At 31.6% G+C, this 20,056-nt stretch overlaps 1 protein-coding gene across 5 annotated transcripts in view; it reads right to left on the reverse strand.

Annotated features, from left to right (window-relative positions):
• The window catches only part of LOC127722989 (kinesin-like protein KIF13B), a 190,781-nt gene that overhangs the window by 7,242 nt on the left and 163,483 nt on the right, over positions 1 to 20,056 (reverse strand). For 3 of the 5 annotated variants that reach the window (XM_052229394.1, XM_052229393.1, XM_052229397.1), the window contains 12 exons: positions 19,550 to 19,682; positions 14,829 to 15,075; positions 14,069 to 14,195; positions 12,145 to 12,200; positions 9,281 to 9,411; positions 8,583 to 8,807; positions 7,916 to 7,969; positions 7,383 to 7,532; positions 6,985 to 7,062; positions 6,359 to 6,391; positions 5,759 to 5,918; positions 442 to 563 (listed from right to left, as the gene is read on the reverse strand). In XM_052229394.1, the coding sequence (XP_052085354.1) occupies positions 442 to 563; positions 5,759 to 5,918; positions 6,359 to 6,391; positions 6,985 to 7,062; positions 7,383 to 7,532; positions 7,916 to 7,969; positions 8,583 to 8,807; positions 9,281 to 9,411; positions 12,145 to 12,200; positions 14,069 to 14,195; positions 14,829 to 15,075; positions 19,550 to 19,682 (1,516 nt within the window). Of the gene's footprint in view, positions 1 to 441; positions 564 to 4,103; positions 4,152 to 5,758; positions 5,919 to 6,358; positions 6,392 to 6,984; positions 7,063 to 7,382; positions 7,533 to 7,915; positions 7,970 to 8,582; positions 8,808 to 9,280; positions 9,412 to 12,144; positions 12,201 to 14,068; positions 14,196 to 14,828; positions 15,076 to 19,549; positions 19,683 to 20,056 lie in introns of all 5 variants that reach the window. The other 2 variants (XM_052229395.1, XM_052229396.1) reach the window with 2 other exon arrangements.

A 20,056-nucleotide genomic window follows, 5' to 3' on the forward strand; every position in this document is an offset into this window, starting at 1 on the left:
CTACAAAAATGTCTGCTCTTTTTCACAGAGGCATCCTTTACAGCCCAGTGCCTACATATTGATTGAATTACTAATCTGTTCTCTCCCTCACAAACTAATGTGTTTTCAAGTCTATGAGAAAAAATAAATGAAGAATGTGTCCATGGGACACAAATGATGTCCCTGCTTGCATATGTTATAAAGGGACATAACTCATGAACAGTAGAAGTGAGACAACCCAAATTCGAACTTGATCTGTGTTTTGTGGTAATAAGCAATGTGTATAAGTTTTTATAGCATTGGTCGAGGCAAACTAAAGTTAGAGAATGGAAACTAATTTTTGGACGTATGGATGTACTTATGCTTTATGCTTCCTTCGCCGTGGCAGAGGCATAAAAATGGTCAAGATGACCCTTTTTTTGGTGTGTTTTTTGTTTTTTTTATTTTTTGCAAGGGACCTACCTCATCTGAATCCTCTCTCTTCAGCAATGGTTTGGACTCTCTCTGTTGTTGTTCTTCTACTAAAGTTGACATTGGTTTGACCTTTGAACCCATGGGACTAAGTAAAGATTTGGGTGAAGCAGCTGCAATATAAAGTTTGTTGTATGTAGCCTAAAGATAAGTTTATAAACATGTTACACTGCATTAACTTCAACAAATCAGATAAAATTATTTCAAATTTAAGAATAGTTAAACCTACATATAAAGGTTTCACCCTCTGGACCAGTGAGAATTGACCTCATAAGTGACCTTTGATTTGAGGTTTTAAAAGGATAGGTTTACAACAGTGGGGACTAGAAGAGGGTGACCTGAAAAGACAGGTTTTTGCTTAATAGAGGTGTCCTTTAGAGCAGGTTTGACTGTACATATATTTCTCGTCTTTTAAACCTATGCTTGATTTGAAGTTTTTTTCCTCGGATGTTATCTGGTTGCATAAAAAAATTCGAATGAATCTTTGACCTACTAATGTTAAATATATGTTCAATGCATTTTAACAAAGACCAAATGATTTAGTTTTGCTTTAAACGCAAGAAACTGAAAATTGTTTAAATCAGACCTTTCATGTCCTTTTTGAATTGTCTGTTTTGGTATTCAGTCATTTCATAAAATTAGAATCAAATCAGTCTTTAAAGATAAGTCAACAATTCATCAAAGATTTGAATGTCCTAACATCTTCCTGTATATCGGAAATGTCCGCTCATATTTCATGCTAATTACAATTCCTTAAAATATAGTGAACCCATGTTCCTTGCAAAAAATGTACTTTTGTGATGCATGAATAATATTTGTGACAGTCATGTTTAAAAAAAAAGTTCCTAAATGCTTATTGTAGATGCATTATAAATGTAGATGCATGCATCAAAATGTAATATCTAACTGAAATGATTAATTGTGTCAGTCATGAAATATTTCAAACATTCAATCATGTGTGTATTATTCTGTATAATACTTCATGCAGATATCCAAATTCCATCATTGATGTAAAATCTTTAATTTAACTACTGTAAATTCAGAAATTATTGCGAGGTTTTTATTAATGCGAATAATGCGATTGAGTGAGTATCGCAATAAAAAGAACTTGCATTCTGATATCAGATATATATAACTGTATCCAGATTTTCATGCAATCGCAATAATTAATCTCACATTTTTGTCCTTTCCACAAAAATTGCAATACTAAATGCACACAATGATTTCCGTATTAACAATATATGGATAATGGGGGAGAATGATACTCTACTGTTCATACTCAGCAATTTATTGGACTGTAAAATCAGAAATTTTAGTGTTCATTTAATATTGAGACTGTTGAAAAATGGACACAAACATGAGTTTAATTATTGCAATTTCACAATGTTGTATCAACTAATGCTGCCAAAGGTAACATACAAGTTACCATTTTTGAAGGACCTATCACATCAAAATTTCTGCAATAATAAAATCATTGCAAAAATTTCTGAATTTATAGTAATAAGAAATGCACATAGTCATTACATAACGAAGATTTTTAGTAAGTTTTCTTTTCATTTGAATAAAAGTAGATATATATTACACATCATACAGGCAGCAACCCCTTAAAATTAGCATTTGTATTGGTGTATATTTAATTCTGCAAAAATATACCTTCTGTGAAATTTGTGAAAAATTAATATATATATAAAAGTAAGATGTGGTATAATTGCCAATGAGACAACTCTCCACAAGAGACCAAATGATGGCCCATTTATATTGCTATGGGAAATTCTCAAAATCAACAATAAGTTTATGAATACAAACACTGCAATGACAGAGTAGTGTCTAATTGTGACTAATTTAAATCTAATGTTAGTGAGCACTGATACAGCAATTCAATAAGAGAAGAACCTTTACATCATAAAAATATCAAGTGATATTTCTCATACTTGAATCCCCTCATATGCTATATTTAAGTCCTAAAGAACTTACAATTTATTTTAGTGCTTATGTATTCTCAAGTTCTTCAAAATACATATTGCAAATTTACAGAATCCATTTTTACAATAAAAGCTGCAGATGTTAACAATTTTTGATATGGTATGCAGCAACAGTAAGTTTTCAATAATTTTTTTTTTTACAGTAAAAGCAGCACAGTGTTTTTGATATGGTATGCAGCCCCTATAAATATTTTAGTCTTCATTTTTTAAAGTAAAACTTGTTGATGTTTTGATAAGGAACGGAGCCCAACAAATATTAAACAATCTTCATTTTTTACAGTAAAAGCTGCATATGTTTTTGATAAGGAATGCAGCCCAAATAAATATAAAACAATCTTCATTGTCAAAAATGTTCAAATATCTAAACATGAATATGACGAAAAAATAAATCAACAATAGAAGATGACAACTGTCAAAAGCTAAGCTAGCTAAAATTACATTACAACACATAAAAATAAATTTCTTTTTTATGTCTGACACACCATTTATTTCAAAAAAAATTTTCATCAAGAAATATATAAATTTTCTGAAAATGAGTTATGATATTTCTCTACTCAAAATATGAAAATTTTAGACCTAAAACAAAAAAACTTTTAGCAAGCTTATTTAAACAATATATCTATCCCTATTCGATACTGAAGAAATATTGTGTTTCACAAGTGCACAGACTTTATGAATTTGCATCTCACACAAGTTTTTGAGGTCTTACTTGTGTATTAAGGATGTTTGCTCCTCTTGTTTTTGTCTTTTTGTCAGATATTCAGAATCCTCTGGTTTTATCTATGGAGTGCCATTAAAAATTTTTGCCCGCTAACCCCTATGTTTCTTTTCATAATTTTATTATATATAGTTTAAAAAGCCATATTTAAAATCTTATAAAATCCTTATTTTTTCATAGTTTATATAAGAAAAAAGGTGCAATGTTAAATGTACGAAACATCTATAGTAAATCATTTCCCGCCAAATTTTTAATGGCTTATATCTCGAAAACAAGGACACGGACTCTTCTTTTTTAGTTCTGTTATTTATATACTATCAATTTATAACAGTCTTTTAAAAAATCTTGTTATTTTTAAACAGAGTAGCGAACATCCTGAAACAAGAATTGAAGATGTTTGATGTCAACATTAAGAACTCATCCAATAACTTTGTTTATCAAGAAGTTTTATTTTTGTCCTTTTTGCAGTAGGCATTTTGCAACTAAATTTATCGTCAGCAAACAACTCACTGTCAACATATATGCAATTTATAAATGGTGAAACAGGAATGATCAACATTGTGAAGATTTAACTGCCCTATAAATTTCTAAGGCCCAAACCAGAAGCAAAAACCACAAGAAAAATATTGAATTAGTTTGCTCTCCTGTAAATATTGCAATGTTGTCTCATTTCTGATTTCCAGATCTAAGATGAAAGGATGTTTTTACCTCTGACATATAAAAATTAACACTATTATCACAATAAAGCTTCAATCCTCGTCTTTATTTTCTTACATATATGCATTACAATAGAATCATATCAACAGCTTCTCAAAGTATTCATAACAACAATAAAACAATGAATATAAAAGAATACTTTTAAATACAACATGGACTATAAAAAGCATTCAAAAAGAAACTGAAAAAAAGTAAATCTAAAAACATACGAAACAGTTGAAGTATATGTAACATACGCTTAGCAGTTATACCAGTGCCCCGTAAACTCAGAAAGTTTGGGCGGGCTGCAAAGAATACAACAATAAAGTCATTATGTGTCAGCAAGAATGACATTTAGACACATCATGGCGTAAAGAGTTCATATGAAGGATATGTAGACAACATCACAAGAGTTACTTTGAAGAAAAACAGGGAAGTAAAATAGTAAGGCTTTTGTCATAAAAAACTTAAAAGAAAGGCTTTCATTATTAATTAGTTACATTTGTATTTCACTTCAAATCTAAATAATGATTTTTTAACTGGTAAATATTGTTCATCATAGGAAAACCAACTCTCTCATCTTGTTTCCTATTTTTCTCTGCTTTTCTATGTTAACCATAATGCATCATTCTATCATCTGTATTCGTCCGCATGGTGTTATATACATTGTTTTGTATTTTGCATGACTTCTTGGTTCAAGAAAATCATATAGAAGTATTATTTGACATTTGTTTAAGTACTTCTAGTATTGGAATGAGAAATAAAGTTATGACACATTTTTTACTATCTTGTTCAAGAAATCCTATAGACTTTTTATTCAATATTTGTTTAATAAATACTAGCATTGGAATGAGAAATGAAAATATCCCACACAATCTTGGTTCAAGAAATAATAGAGACTTTTTATTCATTATTTGCTTAAATATTTCTATCATTGAAATGAAAAATAAAAATATTACATGTCTTTTTTCTATCTTTTCAACAACAAAAAAAGAAGCTACACTTGATATTATAATATAACCTGTCTGTATCTTTTATTCACTTAATATAAAATACAATATGGAAATAGCAACAGAAAATCACTGCAAAAGATGTACCATGGAAACTGAAAATTAAGCATAAATTTATATGAAAACCAAAGCACATTGATAAATGTGTATATGCTCAGACCTAAGCTAATATATGTATATCAAATCTGTCATGTAAAACCATTGAAGCAAAATCTATCAAGTGAAAATAAACAGATCTTATTTGAAACATTAAATTAATCTTGAATATAGCCATGTTCAAAACATTTAATAATAATATACATGTAGCTTGATGCTTGTTAATAATTGATGATCCAGAAGACTTATAGGGCTATCTAAAAACTTTTACTCCCCTCAATAATCAATATGAAGTTCTCAATTGAAATTTGTATTTGATGCTTCTCTGTCAAGTTGAAAATCATATCCAGTATAATGGTCTAATGTAAAGCAAGACCATGTTGATTCCTGAAATTACACTTAAATGTGGGGGCTGGACATTTTAAACGCCATTAACCAATTGAGTAACATGTGTATTTGTTTTCCATTGTTAATCAAATATTGTCTCAATCACTGAAAGCGAATCATTTTTTCTTAGGATATTTTAATACATTAATGGGTATTTAATGGCAGAGACCTTTTAATTTGGAAATTAAAATGAACTTGGAACTATCTCTTCAAAATAAGCAATAACTTATTTACACATAAGTTTTTTTCCTTATTTTACCCTAAGACCTTCACCAAGGTCAACTAACCAGAAGAAAGTAACAACGTTTTCACAACTTTTGACAAGTGAAAGACAGAATTTGTGCAGTAGGATGATAATATGTAACAATAAAAGCACATGCAAAACATCAATTATGCTTTGGTTCAACACATATCTTTACCTAAATTTTTACATTGTTTTTTCAGTTCCTTTGCAAAGATTTTCAGGCTTTTTCCAACATCCGACCTTGACCTTTTACGAAAAAACCTACCAGGCTGTGACAACCGTCTCCCTGGAGATAAACTGTCACATGATAAATCTTGGATACTGTCTGCTCTTAGCTGAAATAAAAAAAAAGATAGAAAATAAGCATATTTATATTGTATTCCAGATGGGTTATAAGGTGAAAAGATACTGTGCTGTACTCATTAAATCAACCTAAGGAAGATCTGATGGGAACCTGCTACTAGGAAAACAATAAGAAATCAGCTGATTTTTCTTTTATTCAAAGATGAATAACATCCAGATGCTGGTATCATTAGAAATATATGTAAATCAAGAAAAATATTTGTGAAAAAAATGCAAATTTTCCAACTTCCAAGATTTTCTAAGATTAAACATTTAATGAAGAAAGTAGGTTTGCATAACAAACCCTTTTTTTAAATTACCATGTAACTAAATTTATCTGTATGCGATATCTGTTGTCTTATATTTATAATATAGTTAACGACTCAAATTTTCTGCAATATATATACATATTTCTAAATTTCTTAAAGAATACCTGTCCATCAAATTTGGTAGGTGTTAAGCCAGCCTGAAATAAGACAAAAAACAACCCATAATATTACTATACCTCCATGAAAAAGAAACTTATTCAATGTTCTATTTGAGCATTTATCGCCAATGTCTCTTTTGCTGACCTTGAATTTCATGCTTTTCAATAAAGTAAACATTTCTGAAGCTGAAATTATCTAATTGCAGTTTTTGATGTGAATTTGTATTTCTTATTTGAGAATTTCCTTATAATACAATACTTTGATTGGTAGCAGTTTGAGACTTATTTCATCACACTGGCTATGTCCAAGCAAGTAATAATTTTAATTTGAAATATTTTTCTTTAAAGATATGAAGGAAAAAATTCACAACTAAGCTTATTAATATAGTTGATTTTCCATCTGAAGACATCTGTTGAATAGCAAAACATCAAATATATGATTGCAATAAGTAAGACTTATCTGTCATCACAAATGTTGTCCTCAATTCAAAATACTAATTTTTATTCACATATGTAATTAAATGGTAAATCACACATTCATTTTCGTGAGCACACATTTTTTTTTATTGTGAATAAAATGTAAACATTGGAAAAATATCTAGGTTTTCTATTTTGATTTCAAATTTACATACATTAGGAATATTTGGTGTACTTGTTGTTTTCCGGAGTGCTCTCCCTTGTGCTGCTGTCAATTCCTTTACTTTCACTTCCTGTAAGACAAATAAAATAGTGATGGTATAGAATTTCAGTTTATGGTTAAACTTAGCTCTAAACTATAAAAGACAAGCATACTAACAATGTATTACAGACTGCAAATTACTTCATTGTCCTGATTTCAATGAACAAATTATAATCTTAAATTTTTATACTAATATGACATGTTGTATGTCATGTCTTGTTTTTTTGGTACTTTGACAATAAATTGCACATTAATTTTCAAAAGCACAAACTTTTTTTCAAAGACCCCTACCTATACAACCTAGCAGTATTCTGTAGATACTCCATAAAGTGCATATAAATTTATACAAACCTGTCTAAGTCTGTCTAATGTCAATATACTCTCAACAGCTGAGACTCCTTTGATATATTTTTCAATGTAAGTTTCTCCGTCAGCAGTCACTTCATTCTGTGACGCAGCCATCTGTGCTAAGGTTTCCATGTTCTCTAAGTCTTCAGAAGCCTGTCAATAATAAAGAAGTCTGATTTTAATGTGTTCTCTTCCAGTTCAAAAGTCTGTCATTATATAACCCCTACACACTAAGTAAAAGTTTTCGTAACAATATGACAATTTTTAAAATTTGATCACTGAAAGCAAGTGTAAAATTCTTTTTCAAACTGATTGTTTTATTAATTCAAGTCAAAGACAACTTACTCAAATTTTAACTTATTTTGTGATAAATAAAAAGTGCTTATCCACAAAAAGTTAATTTTGCTTTCTACCTGCACCTAAATTGAGAGATAATTCCAGTAACTTAAACATTTTCCATCAAATCTGCTGAAATAACGTGTACATGCATATCTTGTGGAAACTTTTCTTATTTCCTTAATACAACCTTTACTTACCTTAGGTATATTTGAAACAACTTCATATGAAATTCCACTAGAAAACAGTTTCTCCTGCAAAGAAAATAATCAATATCTTAGCAACTGTTAAAATAGGTCAGAGGTCAAAAGCTTTATATTGTGACTTACACTCAATATCTTATGATATACAGATGTAGAAAACCTGAGTTTAAATATACATTTAGGACTTTCACTGTCAGATATGAAAATTGTAAAAAATCTAGTCACTTAAGTCACTGACTTCACAATCATTTTTAAGTCAAGTACTACACTATAAAGTGACTAACATCCAGGCATAGAAGGCCTTGGCCATATTTGACTTTTTGGAGGTAATGGTTTTCCAATACTTTTCAACTTGACTTTCTAGCTGTTTAAATTGAGTTGTATGTAGACAAAACGTTGTCTGGCATAACATACTATCAGCCTGTAGACAAAACGTGTGTCTGGCATAACAAACTATCAGCCTGTAGACAAAACGTGTGTCTGGCATAACAAACTATCAGCCTGGTAATTTTGATGAGTTTTTATTATGTTTCTTTTATCTATTCATCAATTTTGAAACTGAAGATGTCATAATATTGTTAAGAAAATTATTTGTTTTATGTGAAAATTGGAGTCATACCATGAAAAATTTCAGATTAATTTTGACCATTGATATCATTCTTACCTGGCCAGTAATTTTTTTCTTTAATCTATCAGTCAGACTTGTAATACTAAAGTTTGTATAAATATTGAGACAAATTCTTTTCCGTAACACTATTTCCAAGTACGCTGGATGACTAAGTCTTATTACAGCTTTTAATATCATATAAACACGCTCATTTGATGAAGTAACACGATTTAAATTTGGTGAATCATGAATGGATGAATCCCATGATACAACAGCAGATATCTGAAAAATAAAACATGGAATTTTTGATACAGACAGCAACATATCGCTTGGATAATCAATTAAAATTCAATTTGTTTAAAAAGATTTTCTAATAAATATGAGGCAGAGGTTACCTATAATATATGGCAAGTTCTGCATCAGTTTATATATATATTTCACAATCATGGCTGTTTGAAGGCCTATGTTATTGTATGGTAATAACATCCAATTTACAATAACGTTAAAGAAAATCAGTATTTGATAAGCTACTGTAAATTCGGAATTTATTTTGCAAGTTTTTTATTATTGCTAAAACTGCAAAAGGAAATATTTTTATTTTTATTTTGAAAGCATTATTTGTATACAGCATTTCTTGAAACCACATAATAAATCTTGCACTCAGTTGTCAACAGTTGCAATAATAAATTTGTTAATCTTGAAATCCTGTTTTCTAATCACATAAGTTGAGACAACACATTTAAAGTTATACTTACGCTGTCCTTATCTGTGATGTTTTTAATGATTGGAAGATTAAAGAATTGAGATGATTGTTCTTTGGGAAGAATGGAGTTGAAGCCTGCAGCCTGTAATCCTTCTCTAGCACTGGGTGTACTCAGATCATCAGCTGAAATAAAAATAATATGTACATGTTGTTGTGATAATCCTACCCCCACTTGTTATTCAAATGTTTTGGAAAACAGGTAGAAGTTGTCTGAGTTCAGAAAGAGGCACACACTTTACAACTTGTCACTGTTGTGCTGCTGGCCAAATATGAAGCCATTCTGTGCAGCAGTATTGGAGAAATATGTGACAAAAATGTTGTTAAGTTCCTTCAATATAATGGCAAACAAGAATTCTAATGCAATTCATTTAGAACGACAATTTTCATTTCAAATATTTTGAAGGGTTAGAGTCCACGTTCTACCAGTCCATAACTAAGGAAAGCCACCATTTTGAATTCAGAATTTGTTTGGTATGTAATTTCTCAAAAAAATAAACAAAAAAGTCACATTTTGTGCTTCAAAATCTTCTTTTTGTCAATATTAAAACCATTTAGAAGCGTGCAAAAAGTATAAATACGTCTAGTGTTTATGTTTGACATTGGGAATATACCTGAACGTCACATTGTTTAGATGTCAAAGACATTGTAACAGTTTTGTGGACTTTTTAATTTATGGCATTTTCAAGCCAAAATATCTACTAATATGGAATTTATATTAATATGTGGCATTAGAATGGAAAAAACTGTATTGTATTATAAGCTAGGCCTTCGTAAAACTTTATTTTACTGTTGCAAATATCTGTTTACCTAGCTCCACTACGCATCGCTAGGTAAACTCAATTTGCAACAATAAAATCTACGTTTTATGAAGGCCAAGCTTAAAAAACAATACAGTTATCTCCTCAGTAGGTATCTGACAGATTGGAATAACAAGAGTGCACACGCTAAAATGTCTCGCCTTCTTTACTAATCATTGATATGTTGATAGTCCTAAATGAAAGCTTTACTACAACTATTACATAAACTTAACATGATCCCAGAAAATGAAGTCAAGGTCATATAAACCAAACGAGAAATACATGTACACCTTACAATCATTCAATACACTAAATATAGTTGACCTATTGCTTATAGTTTCTAAGAAACAGACTTAACCAAGAAAACTAAACATTGACCAATGAATCATGAAAATGAGGTCAAGGTCAGATGAACCACGCCAGGCAGACATGAACAGCTTACAATCCTTTTATACAACAAATATAGCTGACCTATTGCTTATAGTTTAAGAAAAACAGACTGAAACACATAAACTTAACACTGAGTAATGAACCGTAAAAATTCGTAAGGGTTCCACGGAACCCAGTGTCTCGCCTACTTTTTCTGTTAATCGCAGGCTCAACAAAAATGAGGAAGTAAATCAATAAAAATATTCCTCTTGATACTATCTTTTGATTGTAAGAAGCTTCTGTCCAAGTTTGGTAAAAATCCAGGATAGTTTATGAATCTAATAAATGTTTAAAAACTTTAACTGCAGACTGAATGTAATGTTAACTGGAAGAAAACAAAATTTCCTTCTAGATACTAGCATTTGATCATAAACAAGCTTCTGTCCAAGTTTGGTACAAATCCAAAATAGTATAAGAAAGTTATTAAAATTTTAAAAACTTTAACCACAGAGTGAATGTGTTGTTTCCTGGCAGAAAATCTAAGTCCATTTAAAAGTAAAATAAGGAAAAAATGGATTTATTTTTTTACAAAATTTACTTCTGGATACTATCTTATGATCATAAACAAGCTTCTGTCCAAGTTTGGTACAAACCCAGGATAGTTTAAGAAAGTTATTAAAATTTTAAAAACTTTAACCACAGAGTGAATGCAATATTTCCCGGCAGGAAAACTAAGTCCATTTATAAGTAAAATACTGAAAAAATGGAATTTTATTTTTACAAAATTTACTTCTGGATACTATCTTATGATCATAAACAAGCTTCTGTCCAAGTTTGGTAGAAATCAAGGATAGTTTAAGAAAGTTATTAAAATTTCAAAAACTTTAACCACAGAGTGAATATTTGTGGACGCCGCCGACGACGACGACGACGGAATGTAGGATCGCTATGTCTCGCTTTTTCGACTAAAGTCGAAGGCTCGACAAAAATGAGGTCAAGGTCAAATAAAACCTGCGAGACTGACATGTACATCATAGAATATTTCCATACACCAAATATAGTTGACTTATTGCATATAGTATAAGACCAAAACTTTGACCACTGAACCATGAAAATGAGGTCAAATTCAGATGACACCTGCCAGTTGGACATGTACACCTTACAATCATTCCATACACCAAATATAGTAGACCTATGGCTTATAGTATCTGAGATATGGACTTGACCACCAAAACTTAACCTTGTTCACTGATCCATGAAATGTTTGTTTTACGTTTATTTTTGTCACCATCCTGATAAAATGTTAACTGCTAAAAGAATTTCCATTAATTTGTAAAATAGAGAAAAAATTTAAAAAAAAAATATTTTCAAAATTTAGCTCTGTATACAGTCTTTTGTTCACAAAGAAGCATCTGTCCAAGTTTGATAAAGTCCCATTAATTTTGATCAAATTATTGATGACTATAAAAAAGTTTATCCAGAGATTGAACCTAAATATTTGCTGATGACAGAATATGAGATCCATATATTTCGTAGGCTCAACAAAAAGGTGAATTAATATTTGTATGTCTTCTATTTTTCAAATTTCTGTTAACATTGTTTAAATGATTGTATACAAATATTTTTTTATATGTGAGGATAAGTTAGTGTTTACTTATTAGTTGACATCTTCTTGACAGTATAGACATACCATTCAGATCAAGGAAGACAACTGGTGTATGTCGTTCTATATCATCTGGTGGGTCCCTGGAAAAAAAACATTTACATTAAATATCTTTAGAACAGTATTATTATTTTCAATTAATATATACATGGATGGATATTTGTCTCATTGGCACTCATACCACATCTTCTTATTTATTTGACTAAAGAAATGAGATAACAACATAGTATTATGGGAATTCAGTATGATCATTATCAAGAAAGACAAATTTCTATGAGCATTTTCCACCAATAGCATAATCGAAAATAAAAATAAATAACATGAAGTAAATTAAAATAAAAAACAATAACTATTTTTTCAGGGCTCACACTACTTCAGAATCAAAGGGAGAAGTGACTTCTCTTTTTGAAATTGAGAGGGAGAAGTGGTGAGATTTGAAAGAGAAGTGCTTGTTTGCTCGCGGCGCTACAATGTTTGGTTTTTACTATAATACATTAAGGGCCATATGTATCTTAATTTTTGTATATTGTTCAGTTTGTAACTGGGTATACAATTAAAGTAACTGTTCAAATTTAAAGTTGTTTCATTTTATCATATCTAGTTGCACAATCATATGAGTCCTCTTTTCAGAAAAAAACAATTAAATATCTGGCACTAATAATAAAGATTTTTTTTTATATCAAAAAGGAAAAGAAAGTTGTTATATCAATTAAAAAACGTTAAGCTTGGACATAATATAATTATATTAGTGTAATAGTCCCAGAGTTGAGCAACTTTAACTTATAAATTGAAACAATGCATATACATGGAAATATATACATTAATCAAGAAGATCTTACCAAAAGTATGTTGAATGCATGTGGAATGCGTAATTTTTCCTTTTGGGATCAATTTTTGTCTGTCAGCAGTGCCATTCATGCGTCCGTAGTCATTATTGTAAAATCCGGATTTCGGTCATAGCAGGTCCGTTTCAGATGAAATCCCAACTCCAATCCGTAGTTGTACAATAATATGCCCAATAATTTAAATGGCGGACGAAGAAAAATTTACAAAAAATAAACGATGTTTAACACGCTATTTGGAAAGGAAAATGACGTTTTTAATGCAATACAAGGATAACAAATTTACTTCAGACAAATTTCATCAAGTTCTAATGAAGCAACAACTTATTTTGTCGAAAGTTAGAATGATTTCATGTACGCCCTGAGTAACAAGTACTGAAAGTGATAAAAAATTGTTTTTATGAAATAACATGCCACCAACTTTGAAATCAATGCTTTAACCTCTTTTCTGAAGAAAATAAATCTTTTATGCCTTGAATTTCTTTACTTTTAAATGAAAAATTGCTGTTTTATCGTCTTGGTAAAAATTGAATAATCCAGATAACGAAAGTGACTGAAAGCGAGTATCGTAAACCACAGGGCGACTTGTTTTCGCTTTTAAGGGTCGTGCAAAGCGAAGTGACGGACGGGAAAGCGACATCTTCGCCCTAGTCGACTGGTAGCGTGAGCCCTGTAACTATTTATTATAATGGATGAAAGTTTATGAATGTAGCTCTAACAAGATGTACTGAGAGCTATTGCTCATTAATGATACCCTGTTATAAGCATTAGTTTATGAGCTATGGATTTGAATAGGTATAGGACAGAATACCATGCTCAAATGAAGCTTGGAAACAAATTTCAGGAGTTTTTTTTTTAGTTCCAGAAAAAAATGTCACACAATTTTAATTGGACAGACTGTATGACAAAGGCAGACCATTTTCCTCCATCCTTTTGGAATGAGTCTATAAATATCTAAACAATAAATCTACTATTAAATTGAAATATTTGGTATTTCTTTGATCTGTTAGCCAAATCATTGTTAGTTGCAGAGAATACACTGAGATGGCAATTCAATATACATGTACATGTATTTTCAATACTACTATATTACAGATCAGTTGACATACCAATCAGCAGGTGCCCCAGGTATACCACTTCCTGGGGAGGGTACCATTACAGCATTCCTCTCCTCTGTTAGACACACCCACTGATCCATCAGAGCCCTCTCACGATCAGCATCAGCCTCAGATTTATCTGATAAACAAAGGTAAACAAAAGCTTTACATTTGAAAATACATTTTTTTTTTCACACTACTAAAACTTAATTTGGTATTATATGTCAAATCATTTCTACTAAAGCCAAGTAAGTTACAACTCAAAATATATTGTGTACCATTTGTATCAATTTAAAATTCAATATGTATGTTTGTTTTACGTTTATTTTTGTCACCATCCTGATAGCTTTCACTAGGGTTTACTTCAAAGCCTCCTATTCTGGCTAAAAGCAGTAGTGATATTTGACTTTTGCTATTTGTTTCTTTTCATTTGTTTACAAACATGCTTTTAAAGTGCTGCTTAGTGCTTTGAATTTAAACCACCACTGCTTTTTAGTTTCAGTTTTTGTTTCTTGTATTACTGTGGATTAATTATTATTTGTTGGGTACTAATTTGGAGGTATTTCTAGGGGATCTGTGAACCACATAATTAAATATCATCCAAATACAAATTTCCTATTGGCTTGTATAAAGAATTTTTAAAAAGCAGGAAATCAAGAATCCACAAAAAACACAAAAAAACAATTATTCCTTAATCCATGACATTTGGAAAACAAAATAATAAAAATCTACTCTTGATTATTGATAAAATCTATTAAACAATACATCATACCTTGCTTGTTTATAAGTTTCTGTATTTGTTCATTCAAATATTCCTTTCGTCTTTCCAATGCCTCCGACCATCGATCTCTTAATAATGATAAATCTTCCTCCTGATAACTATCAAGTCCTTTCTGCGTCATTTTACTCCGAGAACAAATACATCCCACAGATACTGATGATATAGATTCACATATTAACGGCAAAGTTCCTGAATTTTTACTAGGTTTCACTTTTACACCTATTCTCCTTGTATGACCCTGGAATAAGAAGATAGTAATTCAGTTTAGTCTCATGTCAGGTGATATCTGTGATATTTGAAAGTCACACTATCGTGTGTCCATAATCAGTGAATCATTAAATTAGGGTGTAAATGGTAATACTATCGTGTGTCCATAATCTATGGACCTTTAAATTAGGGTGTAAATGGTAATACTATCGTGTGTCCACAATCAGTGAACCTTTAAATTAGGGTGTAAATGGTAATTTGGCAAAAAAAATTTAAAAGGTCATATCATCATAAACATGAATAACTGAGTTTTATATTGATGTGAACACTTCATTGTAAAGTACCTTAACATTAAACTGAAACTTGATAGGGGATTAACATACATACAGATACATTGACCAGAAAACACAGTGTCCCTATTTAAATTAACAAATTTACTTTTATAATGAAAGTGAACATTCTTCCAGTACAAACCATCATGGAAGAGTGTTCGCCTCAAGTGCGGAAGGTCTTGGGTTTGAACCCCAGCCAGGTAGGTCAAACCAAAGACTTTAAAATTGTTATTTACTGCTTCTCCGCTAAGCATGCAGCATTAAGGAGTAAGAGCAAAGACTGCTCGTTTCAGAGTCAGAATAATGTGTTCTGGATAAGGTGACATGTCTTCCTGCGGACTGTTACCTTATGAACTCTTAACATTAATCAAAGCACTGTAAGCGCTGTAGGCAGTTAACCAAAAACCAAGGAAAACATAATTATGAAAACTGTGGCTATGTTGCTTCATTTTTTTTAAGATTTAAAAGAACAAACATTAAACATTCATATATTGTGCATTTATGTTCATTTAATTAATTAATTATTAAGGCAAATAATTCATATTTTATCAAGGTTTTCAAAAGCAACGCATATATCAAGTATATTTTTAATGGTCATGTGTCTGCAGTGGTACAAGTTCGAAATGATTGCAGTTGTTCTAGTTGATAGTTAACGTTGGTATTAGTTGACTGTTAGTAGTTCAAGTTGACTAAGTACGAGCTTGTAATAGTATGCATGGACTTGCTTCCCTGGAAAGAAAACTGAGTTTGTGTTCTACAGTGCAAAAGTTATGAGACACAAATCAGACAAATGTTTACTACTACGGGGATCAAAGGTGAGGTCTGACTGACCTGCCCATAGTAAATATAAATGACCCACGCCTTCACCCCAAGTCCATGATGTCTAAGTTTGGAATAAAATGACAGGTGATTATAATAAAGTTGGTCAAACACTCTTGGGCTTGAAAGATATGTTTTCTTTAAAATGAGCCATATTAAAATGAAATTTTTTATAGAACCAGAAATTATTCAAAATATAATTAAGGTAAATTCTTTAAACCTACTCATTTTTTGCATCAATAAAATTTTATAATAAACAAGAAATAATTGTAACCGAATGCTGTTACGAAGTCTCCCAAACAAAGCTGCCATAATTATTCATTCCCATGGTCGCCTGACATTGGGCAAAGTCTAGTACACATTGATTAGGTCTAGTAAAGTGATATGCATATGTGATGCCTATGAGATTGACCTTGTATGTCATTCAAATCTGTTTGAAATGACGAACAGGAATGAATATGGTTTAGGAGTTGGTATCTCAAACTTTTACAAGTTCTTAAAACACACACAAGAGGGGATGGGGTGACCTTAGGGACTAACCCTATATTTCATTTGATTTTTTTTATGTTGTCCCATACATGAAAATATATATGGTTTAGGGGTGGGGATCTCGACCGTTATCAAGTTTTCAAACAGGAGGGGGTGGGGTGACCCCAGTGACTTCCCCTATATTTCATTTGATTTGTTATATTGCCAAATACATGAGTATATATGGTTTAGGGGTGGGGATCTCATCTGTTTCCAAGTTATCAAACAGGAGGGGGTAGGGTGAACCTTAGGACTCTCCCTATATTTCATTTGATAAGTTCTGCTGTCCCATACATGAATATATATGGTTTAATTTAGAGGTCGGGATCTCGACTGTTTCCAAGTTCTCAAACAGGAGGGGTGGGGTGACTGCAGGGACTCCCCTATATTTCATTTGATTTGTTATATAGTCCCATACATGAGTATATATGGTTTCGGGGTGAGGATCTCGACCGTTTCCAAGTTCTCAAACAGGAGGGGTGGGGTGACCCCCAACGACTCCCCCTATATTTCATTTCATTTGTTATATTGTCACATACATGAATATGTATGGTTTATGGGATCATTATTTTTTTGTATGCTCCAATGAACAAATTATGTCTTTAAGAGAAAGATATATACCTACATATTACACACAAAATCCTTCCCAATTGAAACTTACTGGTCTATTATCACACTGTAACGTGCCACTGCTAACAAAAGTGCGCATGTTTCTAAGACATATTGAAAAAATATTTTCATAATACAAAGCATGTTACAATAACTTCATATCCACGTTGCAATTAAGAATTTTGCAAACAAATCAACCAACTATGGTTTATTTCAATTTTATTGTATGATATCACTTATTTATTTATTGTGTTTCTTGCTTGTAAATGTATAAGTATATATGTAATTGTTAATGTATAATTGTTATCCCCTTGTAGCACCATACGTGTGCTTGAGTTTAAATAAATTGTCTTGTCTTGTCTTGGGATCTTGACCGTTTCCAAATTCTCAAACAGGAGGGGTGGGGTGACCGCAGGGACTCCCTCTATATTTCATTTGATTTATTATATTGTCCCATACATGAATATATTTGGTTTAGGGGTGGGGATCTCGACCATTTCAAAGTTCCCAAACAGGAGGGTTGGGGTGACCCCAGGGACTCCCCTGTATTTCATTTGATTAGTTATATTGTCCCATACATGAATATATATGGTTTAGGGGTGGGGATCTCGACTGTTTCCAAGTTCTCAAACAGGAGGGGTGGGGTAACCCTAGGGACTTCCCCCTATATTTCATTTGATTAGTTATATAGTCCCATACATGAATATATATGGTTTAGGGGTGGGGATCTCATCCGTTTCAAAGTTATCAAACAGGAGGGGGTAGAGTGACCCAAAGGATTCCACCTATATATCATATGATTTGCTTACATTCAGGTATCATATAATCTAGTTGCACTATTTGCGAAAACAAAGAAAGAAACTTCCAGCTATGTTAACTGACCCTTCAAAATTGAGAAAAAAATTGCAGTAATATGTTTACACTTTAAAAGCATCTTACATGCATTATCAACATTTATCACTAATAAAGAAGATTTATACTGTCACCAGGAACATATATATTGTTAGATATACTGTTCCCAGCTGTCACATTGTATTGGATTTTGACATTAAAATTTGTCAAAAAGTAATTTTGAGTTTCTGTATCAAATATTTTTTGCTTTTTCTTTCTTTTACATATATCTTTTGGTTTCCATTTCTAGTGTTTATATTTATTTACCATGCATAGATGTATTTTGTCACCTGCCTGAAATTTTTTTTTGTAGTTGATCTCCAAAACCCGGAATTACCCTTATCCGCTTCCGGAATCGGACCAGATATTGTAATTGTCTACACGGCATCCATTGTTTTTCAATGTTGTTTTTGTCAGTCAGATACGATTTTACTCGAATTTACACATTACTTGTAGGCGATTATCTGTATAAAGCTAGCGGTTGAACAAAATGAACATCGCTGTCATGAATAATAAAGATGAAAATACGTTTTGAGATCGTTTATTTAGAGACTTTGGTAAAAAGGTTTGCAAAGTTATTTTTAATTTTCTTTCAAGTGAAAGGTCCGTCGGGCGTAGCTAGTAACCAAGTCGAGAGTCCGATTGCAAAAGTGGAAGGTCGCGGACCTCGGACCACCGCTGATTTGAACCCCTGCCTCCAAATTGAAAAGATACGAAAATTTCGTCTTCTAATTTGAAATTGCCGCCAACAGCATGAACAGTGGAACTTATTAATAGACTACTGACGTAGTTGTAACACGTATTGACGACAAACAATATTCCTACGACTTTTGCCATTTGGGAAATCTAAACTACTTGTCTTTAAAGATTTTCGGCGATTAAATATTTCATACAATTGTTCTTTGACATCTTAGCCAAAAGCACAGGGGATAATAAACTACATAAGGATTCCTAATGTGCTCTACTTCCTATGTGCAACTTCAAAACTTTTGGGTGGTTCGACGATCATTTAAGGTTTTTTCTGGTCATATTTTTGTAATCCAGAATTAAAAGTATGAAAAAACTATTCAATTAGTTATAAATAACATTATATCCAGCTAGATAATAACAATGGCACGTATTTCAGCATTTATTGGGTAGAACACAAATCTAGGGTGCTCGCATAAGGCAGCTTAACTGCCTAAAAATCCAGCTCAGTGTGTCTGTCTAGAACCGAGCAGGGTAAATATTCATACTATATTAACATGTTATCGTCCTGAATATGGATATTAATTTGCCGCTGGACGTTAAGCAACCAACCATCAATCATCATCATCCAATACTAACCTGTTGTAACTGAAACACTCCAGCCGAGGGAACATCAGGACGTGGCTGTACTACAACAGGAACATACTCCCCCTGGTGGTTAAGTTCTTGTACATCAACAAACATTTCAATCTTTCTCATTACTTCCTGCCATCTGTTAATAATACATTCAAAGACCATTAGACTTTCTTTAAGAAAACCATTGAATACATTATATACAACTGCCAGAGTATTTTAATAGCAATCGTCCAAGTATACAGTATGAACCTCTTTTCACGGAGTCCTTAAAATTTGAGAACTTTCAAATATCAATTCTTCACTCTTTTTGGAAGATTGATTGATTGAGTTATTGGCTATATTGTGGCTCTCAGTTTTTATTACTAAAATTAATAACTAGATACTGGTTATGTTGATGTGCTGTTGATTGTTTCACAGATGTTTTCTTCAGACCTTTACGATGCATTTCCTTTTATTCTTTATTACATTTTTTGTTATTGACTCCTGTGACTCTTGTCTTGCAAAGTTCTA

This window comes from Mytilus californianus, unplaced genomic scaffold, assembly GCF_021869535.1.
Source record: "Mytilus californianus isolate M0D057914Y unplaced genomic scaffold, xbMytCali1.0.p SCAF_13, whole genome shotgun sequence".
Classification (NCBI taxonomy): domain Eukaryota; kingdom Metazoa; phylum Mollusca; class Bivalvia; order Mytilida; family Mytilidae; genus Mytilus; species Mytilus californianus.